The 16,556-nt window shown below is 37.7% G+C and overlaps 1 protein-coding gene across 10 annotated transcripts in view; it reads right to left on the bottom strand.

The window, feature by feature from the left end:
- AGBL3 (AGBL carboxypeptidase 3) overlaps positions 1 to 16,556 on the bottom strand; it is a 169,970-nt gene that overhangs the window by 26,278 nt on the left and 127,136 nt on the right. The window contains exons 17-18 of one of the 10 annotated variants that reach the window (XM_054559843.2): positions 10,696 to 10,744; positions 7,116 to 10,366 (exon numbers count right to left, since the gene is read on the bottom strand). The exons of 8 other annotated variants lie outside the window; for them this stretch is intronic. In XM_054559843.2, the coding sequence (XP_054415818.1) occupies positions 10,150 to 10,366; positions 10,696 to 10,744 (266 nt within the window). In that variant the 3' untranslated portion in view covers positions 7,116 to 10,149. Of the gene's footprint in view, positions 1 to 7,115; positions 10,367 to 10,695; positions 10,745 to 16,556 lie in introns of those variants that run through there. One more of the 10 variants, XM_054559842.2, reaches the window with a different exon arrangement.

Here is a 16,556-nt window from a genome sequence, read left to right as displayed (position 1 = left end):
GAAAGGGGCTGAATCCAGGGGGCTGAGCAGTGACTGTGTGCAGATCCTGCTGCCACAGCACATCTCAGGATAAGACCCACTGGCTTGGAACTCCAGCCAGCCACTGGTAGCAGTGTTGTACCTCCGTGAGACAGAGCTCCCAGAGGGACTGGCTTGCACTCCAGCCAGCCACTAGTAGCAGTGTTACACCTCCCTGAGACAGAGCTCCCAGAGGGAGGGTGAACCACTATCTTTGCTGTTTTGCAGCCCTAGCCGTTGTTGCCTTTGGTGCAGCCACCCTACAGAAAAGCAGCTAGACTACTTTTTCACATGGGTCTCTGATGCTGCTTCTCCTCAATGGGCAGAACTTCTCAACCAGGGTCACCAGTCACCCTTACTGGTGTTTTCCAGCTGGCAGTGGTTCGGAGCCTCCCTGGTATAGAGCTCCCAGGGGAAAGGATGGGCCACTGTCTTTGCTATTTCACAGCCTTAGCTGTTTTTGCCTTCAGGCTCTAGACAGTCTGAGGTGATTAGGGATTGGAGTGGTCCCCCGGTGCAGCACAGCAGCTCTCCATAAAAGTGGTCAGACTGCTTTTTCACACAGGCACTGGAACCCATTTCTCTTCACTGAGAGGAATTTCCTGACCAAGGTCTACAGATACCCCTGCTAGTGTTTTCTGTCAGCAACAGTTTCAAACCTCCCTGGGACAGAGCTCCCAGAGGGAAGGGTGGACCACCATCTTTGCTGTTTCACGACCTTCATTGTTGGTACCTTCAGGTGCTGAAAAATCCGAGGTGACAAGGGACTGAAGTGGACCCCCAGCATACTGCAGCAGCCATAGAGAAAGTGGGCAGACTGTTTGTTATGTGGGCCCCCATCCTGTATCTCTTCACTAGGCATGTCCTCCCAGCCTGAGTCTTCAGCCACTCCTTGCTGGGGCTATCGAGCCAATAGCAGCTCTACAACTGCCTGGGACAGAGCTCTCAGTGGGAGAGGTGGGTTGTCATCTTTGCTGTCTTGCAGCCCTCACCTGTGCTGCCCTCCAGGCCCTAGAGAGAATTCTGGCAGTTCGATGGCCCAAGTGTCTTATGTCCTTCAAATGACTGCATTAGTTCTCCAACAAGGGTTCTTAACCTGAGATGGTTGAAATGATAGAAATAGAATTCAGAATATGGATAGGAAAGATCATCAAGATTCAGGAGAATGGCAAAACCCAATCCAAAGAAACTAAGAATCACAATAAAATGGATACAGGAGCTGACAAACAAAATAGGCAGTATAAAAAAGAACCTAAATGATCTCATAGAGCTATAAAACACACTACAAGAATTTCACAGCACAATCCTAAGTATTAACAGCAGAATAGACCAAGCTGAGGAAAGAATCTTGGAGCTTGAAGACTGGCTCTATGAATTAAGACAGCCAGACAAAAATAAAGAGAACTAAGAATAAAAAGGAATGAACAAAACCTCTGAGAAACACGGATTACGTAAAGAGGCCAAATTTATGAATCATTTGCATCCCTGAAAGGGACAGGGGAAAAGCAAAACATTTCAGGATATTGTCCATGAAAACTTCCCCAACTTTGCTAGAGAGGCCATCAGTCAAATCCAGAAAATACAGGAAACCCCTGCAAGATTCTACACAAGAAGATCATTCCCAAGACACATAAACATCAGATTTTCCAAGGTAGAAATGAAAGACTATTAAAGGCAGGTAGAGAGAAAGGGCAGGTCACCTACAGAGGGAACCCCATCAGCTGACCTCTCAGCAGAAACCCTACAAGCCAGAAGAGATTGGGGGCCTATATTCAATATTCTTAAAGAAAAAAATTTTGAACCCAGAATTCCACATCCAGTCAAACTAAGCTTCCTCAGTGAAGGTGAAATAAGATCCATTTTAGATAAGCAAATGCTGAGGGAGTTCATTACCACCAGACCCACCTTACAAGAGATCTTGAAAGGAGCACTAAATATGGAAAGGAAAGACCAGTACCAGCCAAAACACTTAAGTACATGGACCAGTGACACTGTAAAGCAATCACACAAGCCAGCCAGCATAATAAACAGCTAACAACACAATGACAGGATCAAATCCACACATAACAATACTAATCTTGAATGTAAATGGGCTAAATGCCCCCATTTAAAAGGCACAGAGTGGCAAGCTGGAAAAAAAAAAGCAAAATCTAATGGTATGCTGTCTTCTAGAGACCCATCTCACATGCAGCTACACCCATAGGCTCAAAATAAAGGGATGAAGAAAAATCTACCAAGTAAATGGAAATCAGAAAAAAGCAGGGGTTGCAATCCTAATTTTAGACAACAAAGACTTTAAGCCAACAAAGATAAAAAAAAAAAAAAAAGATAAAGAAAGACATTACATAATGGTAAAGGGTTCAATTCAACAAGAAGACCTAATTGTCCTAAATATATATGTACCCAACACAGGAGCACCCAGATTCATAAAGCAAGTTCCTAGAGACCTACAAAGAGACTTAGATTCCCACACAAAATAGTGGGAGACTTCAACACTCCACTGACAGTATTAGATCACCAAGGCAGAAAATTCACAAAGATATTCAGGATGTGAATTCAACATTGGACCAAATAGATCTGATAGACGTCTACAGAACTCTCCATCCTAAATCAACAGAATATACATTCTTCTCATTGCCATATGGTACATACTGTAAAATTGACTACACAATCAGACATAAAACAATCCTCAGGAAATGCAAAAGAACTGAAATCATAACCAACACACTCTTAGATTACAGCACAATAAAAATAGAAATCAAGATTTAAAAAATTTGCTCAAAACCATGCAATTACAGGGAAACTAAACAACATGCTCCTGAATGACTTTCGGGTAAATAATGAAGTTAAGGCAGAAATCAAGAAGCTCTTCTCAATTAATGAGAACAAAGATATAACATACCAGAATCTCTGGGACACATCTAAGGCACTGTCAAGAGAGAAATTTATATCACTAAATGCCCATATCAGAAAGTTAGGAAGATCTCAAATTAACAACCTAACCTCACAACTAAAATAACAAGAGAAGCAGGAGCAAACCACCTTCAAAGCTGGCAGAAGACATGAAACAACCCAAGTCAGAGCTGAAGCAGAGGAGACTGAGACATGAAAAAACCATTCAAAATATCGATTAATCCAGGAGTTGGCTTTTTGAAAAAAAAATCAATAATATAGATAGGTTGGTAGCTAGACTAATAAAGAAGAAAAGAGAGAAGATCCAAAGAATCACAATAAGGAATGACAAAGGGGATGTTACCACTAACCCCACAGAAAAACAATAATCAGAGACTACTATGAACATCTCTATGCACACAAACTAGAGAACCCAGAAGAGATGGATAAATTCCTGGATATATACACCCTCCCAAGACCGAACCAGGAAGAAATCGGTTCCCTGAACAGTTCAATAGTGACCTCTGAAATAGAATCAGTAATAAATAGCTTATCATCCAAAAAAGTCCCAGGACAAGACAGATTCACAGCTGAATTCGATCAGATGTACAAAGACGAGCTGGTACCATTCCTACTGAAACTATTTCAAAAAGCTGAGGAGGAGGGACTCCTCCCCAGCTCATTCTGTGAGGCCAGCATTATCCTGATACCAAAACCTGGCAGAGCCACAACAATAAAAGAAAACTTCAGGCCAATATCCTTGATGAACATTGATGCAAAAATCCTCAACAAAATACTTGCAAACCAAATCCAGCAGCACATCAAAAAGCTAATCCACCATGATCAGGTAGGCTTTATTCCTGGGATGCAAGGTTGGTTCAACATATGCAAATCAAGAAATGTGATTCATCACATAAACAGAACTAAAGATAAAACCACGTGATTATCTCAATAGATGCAGAAAAGGCTTTTGATAAAATTCAACATTCCTCCATGTTAAAAACTCTCAATAAACTAGTATTGAAGGAACATACCTAAAAAGATCTATGACATGCCCACAGCCAACATCGTACTGTGGGCAAAAGCTGGAAGCATTCCCCTTAAATACTGGCACAAGACAAGGATGCCCTCTCTCACCACTCCTATTCAACATAGTATTGGAAGACCTGGCCAGAGCAGTCAGGCAAGAGAAAGAAATAAAGAGCATCCAAATAGGAAGAGCAGAAGTCAGACTATGCCTGTTTGCAGACAACATGATTCTAGAAAACCTCAGTCTTGGCCCAAAAACTCCTTCAGCTGACAAACAACTTCAGTAAGTTTCAGGATACAAAATCAATGTACAAAAATCACTGGCATTCCTATATACCAACAACAGCCTAACCGAGAGCCAAATCAGGAACACAATCTCATTCATAATAGTCACAAAAAGAATAAAATGCCTAGGAATATTGGTAACTAGGGAGGTGAAAGATCTCTACAATGAAAATTACAAAACACTGCTCAAAGAAATCAGAAGTGACATAAACAAATGGAACATTCCATGCTCGTGGGTCAGAAGAATCAATGTCATTAAAATGGTCATATTGTCCAAAGCAATTTACAGATTCAATGCTATTCCTATCAAACTACCAATGACATTCTTCACAGAACCGGAAAAAAATTATTGTAAAATTCATATGGAAATAAACAAACAAACAAAAGCCCAAATAGCAAAGGCAATCCTAAGCAAAAAGAACAAAGCTGGAGGCATCACGTTACCTGACCTCAAACTATATTATAGGGCTATAGTAACCAAAACAGCATGGTACTGTACAAAAACAGACACATAGACCAATGGAACCAAATAGAGAGCCCAGAAATAAGGCTGCACACCTACAACCATCTTATCTTCTACAAATCTGACAAAAACAAGCAATGGGGAAAGATTCCCTATTCAATAACAGGTGCTGGGATAACTGGCTAGCCATATGCAGAAGATTGAAACTGGACCCCTGCCTTACACCATATACAAAAATCAATGCAAGATGGATTAAAAACTTGAATGTAGGTTGGGTGCGGTGGCTTATGCCTGTAATCCCAGCACTTTGGGAGACCGAGGCAGGTGGATCACCTGAGGTCAGGAGTTCAAGACCAGCCTGGCCAACATGGTGAAACCCCATCTCTACTAAAAATGCAAAAGTTAGCCAGACATGGTGGTGGGTGCCTGTAATCCCAGCTACTGGGGAGGCTGAGGCAAGAGAATCGCTTGAATCTGGGAGGTGGAGGTTGCAGTGAGCCAAGATTACACCACTGCACTCCAGCCTGGGTGACAGAGCAAGACTCCATCTCAAAAAAAAAAAAAAAAAAAAAAATTGAATGTAAAACCCAAAACTATAAAAACCCTGGAAGACAACCTAGGCAATACTATTCTGCACATAGGAACTGGCAAAAATTTCATGACAAAGACACCGAAAGCAATCACAACAAAAGCAAAAATTGACAAATGAGATCTAATTAAACTTAAGAGCTTCTGCACAGCAAAAGAAACTATCAACAGAGTAAACAGGCAACCTACAGAGTGGGGAGAAAATATTTGCATTTGACAAAGGTCTAAATATCCAGCATCTATAAAGAACTTAAACAAATGTACAAGAAAAAAAAACAAACAGCCCCATTAAAAAGTGGGCAAAGGACATGAACACTTTTCAAAAGAAGACATACATGTGGCCAAAAGGCATATGAAATAAAGCTCAATATCACTGATCATTAAAGAAATGCAAATCAAAACCACAATGAGATACCATCTCACAGCAGTCAGAATGACTATTATTAAAAAGTCAAAAAATAACAAATGCCGGCAAGGTTGCAGAAAAAAGGGAATCTTATACACTGTTGGTGGGAGTGTAGACTAATTCAACCACTATAGAAAGCAGTATGGCGATTCCTTAAGGAGCTAAAAACAGAATTACCACTCAACCTGGTAATTCTATTACTGGGTATATATCCAAAGCAATATAAATCATTTCATCATAAAAATACATGCATATGTATGTTCACTGCAACACTATTCACAATAGCAAAGACATGGAATCAACCTAGATGCCTATCAATGGTGGACTGAATAAAGAAAATGTGGTACACATACACCATGGAATACGATGTAGCCATGAAAATAATGAGATCATGTCCTATGCAGGAACATGGATGGAGGTGGAGGCCATTATCCTTAGCAAACTAGCACAGGAACAGAAAACCAAATATCACATGTTATCACTTATAAGTGGGAGCCAAATTATGAGAACACATGGACACAAAGAGGGGAACAACAGACACTGGGGCCTACTTGAGGGTGAAGGGTGGGAGGAGGGAGAGGATCAGAAAAAGTATCTATTGGGTACTGGGGTGATGAAATAATCTGTACAACAAACCCCCATGACATAAGTTTACCTATATAAGAAACCTGCACATGTACCTCAAACTTAAAAGTTTAAAAATAAAATAATACCATGATGAACATCCTTACATTTAAAAAAAAGCAGTTGAAGCAGTTGAAGAAAATTACAACACAAGGAATGGAGAAAATGTGATAGAGACGTGGATGAGGTTGCAAGACCTAAAATGTAACCTATATTCCTTAAATTTGGAATTGAGCTAATGTAGATTCTCAATCTGCCTGACTCTGCTTATTTATACCTGTCCAGATTCCAGCTTTCGGTGAGATGTGATGTGACTACAGATATCTAATTATTCCCCTCTCAGTCTCCTACTGAGATGGCATGTGAAAAAGAGGAAACTGACTACCATAAGAAAACAGTAGGGATTATGGCTTTCCATATGTCAGAAACTTGAAGGCCTTTCTGTTAAATACAGTGCAGATGGATCAGATAAAACTCCTGTAGGCTGATTTTTAAAAATCTTTCCTAAGAAAAAAGCATGCATATTAAAAAAATAAAGAAACACCAGAAATATTCTATAAACATACTCTAATTCATATGGGTGAGAGTTTGATTCAAGAACAGATTATTGATAGTTGAGAGAGTATATTTTTGGACTTCATTTAAAACATTTTCTATAGTCCTGAATACAGAGAGACTAGTATAAGGAACTCCCTCTTAAACCTATCACTCAGCTTCAATAATCTGATTTCTTTTTGCTGCAGTGATTAATATTTAGAATCCACTAAGAGCATTAGAAGAAATGATTATAGACAGCTAATATAAGCAGAAAATCTATGCAGGTGAAGCATGTTCCAAAGAAAGAGAAATAATTCCTGGAATGCCATGACTTATTTCCAGGTGAGGATGGTCTGGCTAAGTAGAAGAGTGGATTCTGCCAGAGTATTGTGTTTGTGTTTACCAAGTTCAAAGAAGAAATGACATAGGTATAAAACGAGGCCTTTACTGGTTGTACATTTGGTAAATTTTTTCCAATATGTCCCATGCATTTTAATTTTCTTAACAGTGTCTTTTAAAGAGAATGATTTTGATGAAGTTCATTAACCAAGTTTTTCTTTTATGATTGGTGTTTATGAATACTATTTGAGGAGTCTTTTCTTATTCCAAAACCACAAAGATTCCCTCCCATGCTTTTTCCTATAAGTTTTTATAATTTTAGCTTTGATATTTAGATCTATGATCCATTTTGAGTTAATTTTTTTGCTATGGTGTAAGACAAGGGTTAGGGTTAATTTTTATATGAATATTTAAGAGCCAAAGAGATGATCATTTTATGATCTGGAGATGGGAGATGGGGTAAAACCTTCCAAGCATTACAGCAATGAAAAAAAAAACTCACGAGAGAGGACCAAAGTTCTCTCATACTGAAATGGTCTACTGGCTTGTCATAGCCACATAATACTGAGAACATGAGTAAGTGTGGTGCATATTTTGAGATGCATTTTTTCAATGCTTTGGATTATGTCAATGGCATATAAAATTTTATTGGCCAATTATTCCATATTGTTATCTTTGATATTATTAACACTTTTTAAGAATTAATGAATCAAATGACTGTTTTTTATAAAACACTTTAGGGAAGGTAAACTAAAAATGTCAATTCATTCCAGAAACAGAAGAAAATATTATAATTTCCATGGTAGTCCAATTTTTAGACCTAATGAAGAAACTTTATGTTCCATTGAAGGTCAGCAGATAATATTTAAGTAATCACAGATTTGGAGCAGGTGAATTTGACTTTAGCCTTATTTACTATAATTTAAACTAACAAGAATTACCATTGCATTAGTCTGTTTTTATGCTGCTGATAAAGACATACTCCAGACTGGGTAATTTATAAAGGAAAAGAGGTTTAATGGAATCATGATTCTATGTGGCTGGGGAGGCCTCACGATCATGGTGGAAGGCAAAAGGCACATCTTACATGGAAGCAGGCAAGAGAGAATGAGAGCAAAGTGAAAGGGGAAACCCCTTATAAAACCAACGGATCTCGTGAGACTTATTTACTATCATGAGGACAGCGTGGGGGACACCGCCTCCATGATTCAATTATCTCTCACGGGGTCCCTCCCACAACATGTGGGAATTATGGGAGCTATAATTCAAGATGAGATTTGGGTGGGGACACAGGCAAACCATATCAACCATGATGGAATCAAGGCTGGGCCAATCTTTTCTGCCCTTCTATAGGACACTTCAGTATAGAAATATCCCAAGACAGAAACTATGAACTATATTAGTCTTCAGTTAGTTAAGGGCCACTCTAAAGAGTGATGAAGTAAAAGATGTTTTTCAACTGAAAACCCCATGTCTAGGAAGCAGAAGTTACCAGAATGTCTTTTTATTTTCTTGGCAGGTAGTGGTGAGGATGAAAGGCATCAAGTAACAGGAAGGTATTAGGAATACAGCAATTAAGTTTTTTTTAAGGCTATATTAAACTGAAATAATTTCCTTCTATATTCAACTCATATACAAATTAAATAAAGCAAGTATTTTTCACAGACAGGACTAAAATAGCTATCGATCTCATCTTTTTACAAAAGTAGTTCCCATAATCCAAGTTTCATAGGATATGTTAATGATGATATAGTGAAAACCATCTTTGTATGTATGAAAATCTTAAACAATAAAAACAAGTAACAACCTTCTGCTGGTATCCTTGTCTTCTCAGTCCAAGTAGAAGTTTGTTTGCCCATAGGAGACTTCAAGGATGTCACTTTGAAACAGTTTCCATACAAATCAGTTCCCTTGAGGGGAATTTTTTTCCTAGATTGGCCTCTCACTGATTTCTAAAAAATGTTTGTGTTGGTCTTTGCTATGACTCTGAGTCATACTTTGGGAGATGAAAAAAATTGGGTCCTCTGATTTCATTGTCAACAGTAAACTACTCATGTAAGAGTAATGTAATAGCCATGTTATATTTGCATATTACACCTTAGGGTATGCAAAGTCTTTTAATACATTATCATACTTGGCGCTCTGATCAGTCTCATGATGTAGGCAGGATGGCCAATGTTATTCCCATGTTACATAAGGGGAATCAGAGAGGTTAAGCTATTTGCTGAAGATCACATAACTAGTAAGGGGCAGAGGTGGGTCTAGCATTCACATCTTCTAACTCCAGTACTTTTTCTATTACCTTCTTTTGTCTTGATATATCATTTGATTTCTTTCCATAAGACATGATAAATAATACATTTTAAAAAATAAGTCAGTTTAAAATAATCAATTCTAGATCCAAGTGAAAGCAGGCCCAAAGATGCTTTACATGTTGGTCTCTTACCTAAATTTCTATATTTCTGGGGCAAGAGAATCTACATCTTTCATCAGAACCCATTTTATTTAACAGGAACTAAGTTCTCAGAAGAGTAGAGTAGCCAGGAAGGAAGAAATGATATACCATGGTCTCTCTGTCGTACAAATCTAGTTGGTTCTCAAATACTTACCTATGGTTACCTATTCCAACATCCAGACAGTTGTTTATATTATTCCTAAGTAAGGGGAAACTTGCCGAGGGTGATAAGAGATATAATAATTACTGGTTTAGACAAAACTATAAAGTTTGTCTGTTATATTTGACTTCCCATTCTCTTCTTTCTCCAGTTTTTAGTACTAGTTTTATCCCCCCATGACCAGTGCTCCAGTTGCTGCAATGGATAGTAAAACATTTGACTGTCATTCATTCTAAAGTGCTAGATAATTATCTTATGTCACCAGTGTTTCTTTTTAAAAAGAGAAACTCGCCAGCCGGGCGCGGTGGCTCACGCCTGTAATCCCAGCACTTTGGGAGGCTGAGGTGGGCAGATCACGAGGTCAGGAGATTGAGACCATCCTGGTTAACACGGTGAAACCCCGTCTCTACTAAAAATACAAAAATTAGCCAGGTATGGTGGCGGGCGCATGTAGTTCCAGCTACTTGGGAGGCTGAGGCAGGAGAATGGCGTGAACCTGGGAGGCAGAGCTTGCAGTGAGCCGAGATCGTGCCACTGCACTCCAGCCTGGGCGACAGACCGAGACTCCATCTCAAAAAAAAAAAAAAAAAAGAGAAACTCAGATAATACAATGCTAAATGCACAGAAATAAATATCTAACTAGATTTTAAGGCATCTATTGGGGTAGTCTGGGGATAGCAAAATCTTCTCAGAACCTGCTAAAACACACCTTGTGGGGCACTATGTATAAAACTGACCTAGTCACAGATACTATGTAGAATATGAGAAGACATCTGATTAGCAATCGTTATCCAAAAAGTCACTTTTACCTGTTGCTTTAATTCAAAATCAAAATCTTATAAGACAGAGGAAAAGGTGTAAGGTAGTCAGGTAGAAGAAATCAAGTACAGTTCTCCTACCTCAAATATTTTTTTAGAAGCCAAGAAGGGGCTCGTTCAGGTATTTTCACTAAAAAAGAGAATATACCATAAAATATCTGAAGTTAGGTTTTAAAAATCAATAAAACTTAATTTTTAACTTTCTTGACAATTACTTCATCCATATATTTAATGGCTAGTTTAATTGAGCTTATCTTCAATTAACCTACCATTGTTTCATTCAGACACACAAAATATATGCATACATATTTCCCCTGGAAGCCTTTAAATTAAACTGTTTCAAGAGAACAACAAACAATATAAATACCTAACCTATCTAATACATGTTAAACATTTCAGAACTGAATTTATCTATATTAGGATCTATGAAAGACAGTGACAGGTACACTAAGGTGACAAACATTTTTAGAGAGCCAATCTAGGACACAGATATACCAGACCAAAAAATAGTCTAACATATAATAATTACATACACATATTATTTTAAAATGAAATATGAAAATAAGTGTTTAACATTTTTATTATTCTTTATTATTTGCTTTGCTGTTACCTACAGGTGATTAGGCAAAACAACAACAGGACTAGTTAACAGTGGCAATTAGTAGTAATAGTGGAACAGATTAATAGTATGTGTGAGAAAAGTAATATTTTTATAATGTTTCTCTCCTCTGATACAGATTTTAGCTCTTTAGTGGATATTTAAGTTTTATATATCATATTATTATTGTATATTCTTAGGTTATAGATAAGACCTTTTAAAAGATCAATGTAAATATTTATTAAAAACTAACAATGACATATTTCTTAGTGTCCCATGATAAAGTAGGATATTTTTGCTCTTCCTGTTTCTTTTTCCAATAATACTTCTCTGAACTGCCTGTAGCCTTTGAGATATCTTTCTTTGATGTAGTGATTAAACAGTGTATTCTCACTTCAATGCCAAATTCCCTTTGACTTTCAGATCTGCTCTTATCAAGCCCACATTACAGTGCTCCTGGTATCATTCCAATGCAATGACATCAAGTTAGATATCCTGTCAACAAAAATGTTTTCAGCATGGAATACAGTTGGCATTGTTTGTGTGGGCTCCACATCCGTGGATTTAACCAACTGAGGATGGAAAATATTTAGGAAAAAAATGCATCTGTACCAAACACGTGCAGACTTTTTTCCTTGTCATCATTCCCTAAACAATACAGTCTTACAACTTTTTACATAGCATTCACATTGTATCAGGTATTATAAGTAATCTAGAGATGATTTAAAGCATACTGGAGGATATGCATAGGTTGTATGCAAACACTATGCCATTTTACAGCAGGACTTGAGCATATGCAGATTTTGGTATCTGTAGGAGATCCTGGAACCAATCCTCCATGATACCAAGGGATGACTGTATTTAGACTTTACTTATTAGCAACGGCGGGTATTTAGACTTGTAGGAATTGGTTTCCAGCTCTTCAAAACTGTCCACTCCCTTTGTATCTATAGACCTATTTTGGTAGACTAGCTGTTTGTCATTTAGGCCCTTTGCATCTATAAATTCATCATGTAGAGTCTCCATATCTAAAATATCCTGTTTATAGATTATCTAAAGCACATTGAATGTCATTATAAGTTAAACTTCTCTTTCTCAGGGAAAATGTTTTTAAAGCACTGAGGTAATCTGAACTTAAACTGAGCATAGATTACAAATAAATTATAATTTTAGTACTGTTTAACTTGTATGCTCCTTTCTGGTGACATATTTTTGAGTTCTGAGTCAGTCTTATTTCCTCCCAAATGTCATTTTTTACCATACACGTCTTTGTCACAACCTACATATAATATCAAATAACTCAGGTACATGTCTAAGGAGGATATCTTCTTCCATTTCCATGAAGTCAGAAGTCTCATTCAGTGCTTCTGTATGTTTTCAGGAAATTAAAAAGTGACCCCAAACTTTTATTACAAAAGCCTCAGTGTCACAGGCTAGCAAATCATACCATTCACAGTACAACGTGTGGAAGACATTTAGTGGATAAGATCTTTTCATTTTCTTTGATAAGAAGTTCACAGACTGAATGAAACATGCCAAAATTTACATTTTCACTGCCAATAATGCAGATTGGTGAGCAAAGTCAGGTTAGTATTTGGACAAAATATTAGCTAGTAATATTTGGTTTTATGTTTTCTTTGGTTTCATTAAAATATTCATAGAAATCAAGATTATTTGAAACCTCACTTTTCAAATCAAAGTACCTAAAAGCCATGGGGATTTTTTCTTTTGTTGCCATGATTCAGTGTATCACTTGATATACTGTAGAAAACATTATTGTTGGTAAGATCTGACAAAATGAGCTCTACCCTATAAGAGGCCAACACATCTTTTACAAAATTTTCCCTTTGTTGACTGACGGGATATTTTAGTCGTAACCTTTGAACCAGGAAATGTAATTTTACTTTGTTTCATCAAGCAATCAAGGGAATGAATGATGTGATAAGCATTCATTTGTTGATGTGATAAGCATTCATTTGTGTGGTATGCCCAAGTGAATTCACCAGCTATTATGTTCAACTGAGCATTGGTATCTTCTTGGGTTATAAAAACACTTTCAATTGATTTAGAAGTACTTGCTTGTCTCTTCCAGGATTCCTCAGATTCAGTCTTCATATGTGCTTTCACATCCTTTCCTTTATAATGCACAATCCTAAATTCTTTTCTGCATGTTTTGTCATATGCTCTATTTTGCGTATCTTCCTAGTTGTATATGTTCTTCCACCAGTCATTAAAAGAATAGCCATATATGTCCTTCCTTCTTACCTTTCTGTCTTTCTTTTCTTTCTTTCTCTCTCTCTTTCTTTCTTTTTCTTTCTTTCTTTCTTTCTCTTTCTCTTTTCTTTCTTTCTTTCTTTTTCTTTCTTTCTTCCCTCTTTTTCTTTTTTGGTGATGTTCTATTTTGGGTATCTTCCTAGTTGTATATGTTCTTCCACCAGTCATTAAGAGAATAGCCATATCTATCTATCTATCGATCTATCTATCTATCTATCATCTATCTATCTTTCTTTCTTTTTCTTTTTGTTTTTTTCTCTTTTTCTTTTTTGGTGATGTTCTATTTTGGGTATCTTCCTAGTTGTATATGTTCTTCCACCAGTCATTAAAAGAATAGCCATATATATCTTTCTTTCTTTCTTTCCTTCCTTCCTTCCTCCCTCCCTTCCTTCTCTCTCTCTCTTTCTTTCTTTCTTTCCTCTTTTTCTTTTTTGGTGACGTTTGGGCCATGCTGGCATTGGTATTATACTCATTCTATTTTCATTGTCTGAACTCTTAGGAAACATGATCCCAATACACACAACACTGAAATTAAGTTAGTGCTATCTCAATGTAAGCAAAACAGTTAACTCACAGGTAAAGTCAAAGATTAATTTTTTTTTTTTTGAGAGAGAGATAGAGTCTGTCTCTGTCACCCAGGCTGGAGTGCAGTGGCACAATCTCAGCTCACTGCAACCTCTGCCTCCCAGGTTCAAGCAATTCTCCTGCCTCAGTTTCCCAAGTAGGTGGGGCTATAGCCATGTGCTACTACAACCCAGCTGATTTTTGTAGTTTTAGTAGAGATAGGGTTTCACCATGTTGGCCAGGCTGATCTTGAACTCCGAACCTCAGGTGATCTGCCTGCCTAAGCCTCCCAAAGTGCTGGGATTACAGGCGTGAGCCACCGCGTCCTGCCCAAAGATGAATTGTTAGCACTCCAGATTGCAACACACTTAAGTTGCACTTCAGTCCCCCCTTCTACGCAGAGTGATGCTCCCCTGGATAATCCATTATTGTGAGCAGCAAAAATCATGGTTGCCAACATCAGCAGTCAAGGGGAAAAAAGTGACAGTGACTTTGAATGGTGGATAATCTATGATGTATCCAATTAGCACAAAAAACAGTCTTGCTTCCATTTTCTATTTTGGGGAACTGAAAGCAAAGGTAACATATGGCTTTTGTATTTTCTTGCCTTTTAAAATGCTTTAAAATCTTTTGTTAATCACAGGACAGTGGGTAACAAAAACTGAAGTTAATAGGCCTTTACTATGGGGTTTTATATTAATCTGACAAGGAATTGGACTGTTTAATGTTTGCTGTAGCCACTGGTATCAAAGGCTTGGAATTCCTCTAGGATATTTGTTTTTGTCTCTCCTGTTGCCTTTAGGATTTCCAAAGAATGACTTATCAGATAGAATCTGTCTTTCTTGCTGCTTTATCAGCTGTAAACCACTGTTATTATACTGGAGTCATGTTGGTGTGGTGGTAAGGTATGGGGGAGAGGAAGTATCCTATAAACTTATTTTTAAATCTCAGTCTAAGTGGGCCTGTGTTCCTGGGCTGTGACCTTAATAAGTGTTTCTTAGCTTTTCTTCCTCCAACCCTCCAGTGAGACAGGAAGACTAGAGGAGGCTGGAGTTGCAGAAATATCCCTCCCCGAAAATAGCATAAGGTTCTGGTAAAGACTGTTCACCTTGTGAACTTAGCAGAGTTCCAGGCTTAACATCAGTGACTATCTTGGGCTACTGACTCCATGTTGAACTGCTGATGAACTGTGAGACCAACAAGGGAACTATGAAAACCAAGTTCCTTTGCAAACATCTGTGCTCTCAACAATACAAGGAAACTGATCCCAGTCTTTAAGGGATTCTGTATATAGTTTTTCCTTGCCAGCTGATGCAAATGCACCATTCTACTAATGATTAAAGCCTTCTTTGTTTGGTAAACCAATGAAAAATCTGACAAACAACTTATGTAATCTGAATAAATTCCTATAAATGTAAGGCCTCTTGCTCCTCTTGGGTGGTATGGTCTCTGACTACTACCCAGGTTGCAATTCCTATTCTGAATAAATGCTTCATTTGTCTCTAACCTATTGATTTTCTCCTTTTAGAGTTAACACCCTAAGAGAGTAGGCCCTTGTTACGGGGAATGCTCTGGGTGTATTTCACAATGTTTACTCTTCTTCTCCCCTTTCCAGAGCAACTAAGAGGTCTTTCTTGGCTCTATGAGAACCTGGTGGGATTCCTGAAGATAAAGTCCATGAAAATGAAGCTCCATACAAGACTATGGCCACCAGGAGTTTCTCACTTTCAAGCTAGTGCGCACTCAGCCTCTGGCAATTTGTTAAAATCACTGTTTAAGTGTTCCTACCAGTTTGTGATTCTAGCAGCTTCTGCTTCAGACAAGCAGATCTCAGCAGTGACTCTCTGGATTTGTCTGTCTCTTCAGATTTCAGGGTGGTGGTTTACTTGTCAGCCTCAGTTCTCTGATGGATCCAATAAGTTGCTGATTTTTAGTTTGTTCAGCTTTTTTTTGTTGTAAGGACAGGAATGTTGACTTTCAAGCATTATTCATGTTGGAGCTAAAACGAGAAGACCCCTTACTATCTGTTTAAATAGTAAGTCTATATTTTCTTCTAAGAGTAGTTTTAACTCCTACATTTGTTTCTATGATCCATTTTCTATTATTTTTAGTGTATGGTATAAGGAACACGGCCAACTTCATTCTTTTGCATGTGGATATCCAGTTGTCCCAGTACCATTTGCTGAAAAGACTATTTTTTTCCCCATCCAATTGTCCTGGCATCTTTGTTGAAAAATCAATTGAAATATATATAAAGGTTTATTTACATATTTTCAATCCTATTTCATTTATCTATATGTTTACCCTTAGGCCAGTACCACATAGTCTCGATTACTATAGCTTAGTTGTCAGTTTTGAAATCAGGAATCCTCAAACATTGTTCTTTATCAAAATTGCTTTGGTTATTCTGGGTCCCTTGTGTTTCCATATAAATTTCAGATTCGGTTTGTTAGTTTCTGCACAAAAGGTAGCTGATATTTTGATAGGGATTGCACTGAATCTGTCA

This window comes from Pongo abelii, chromosome 6 (genome assembly GCF_028885655.2).
Source record: "Pongo abelii isolate AG06213 chromosome 6, NHGRI_mPonAbe1-v2.0_pri, whole genome shotgun sequence".
Lineage (NCBI taxonomy): Eukaryota > Metazoa > Chordata > Mammalia > Primates > Hominidae > Pongo > Pongo abelii.
The sequence above is the reverse complement of the archived record's forward strand: the minus strand, read 5'-3'. Positions and strand labels throughout refer to the sequence as shown.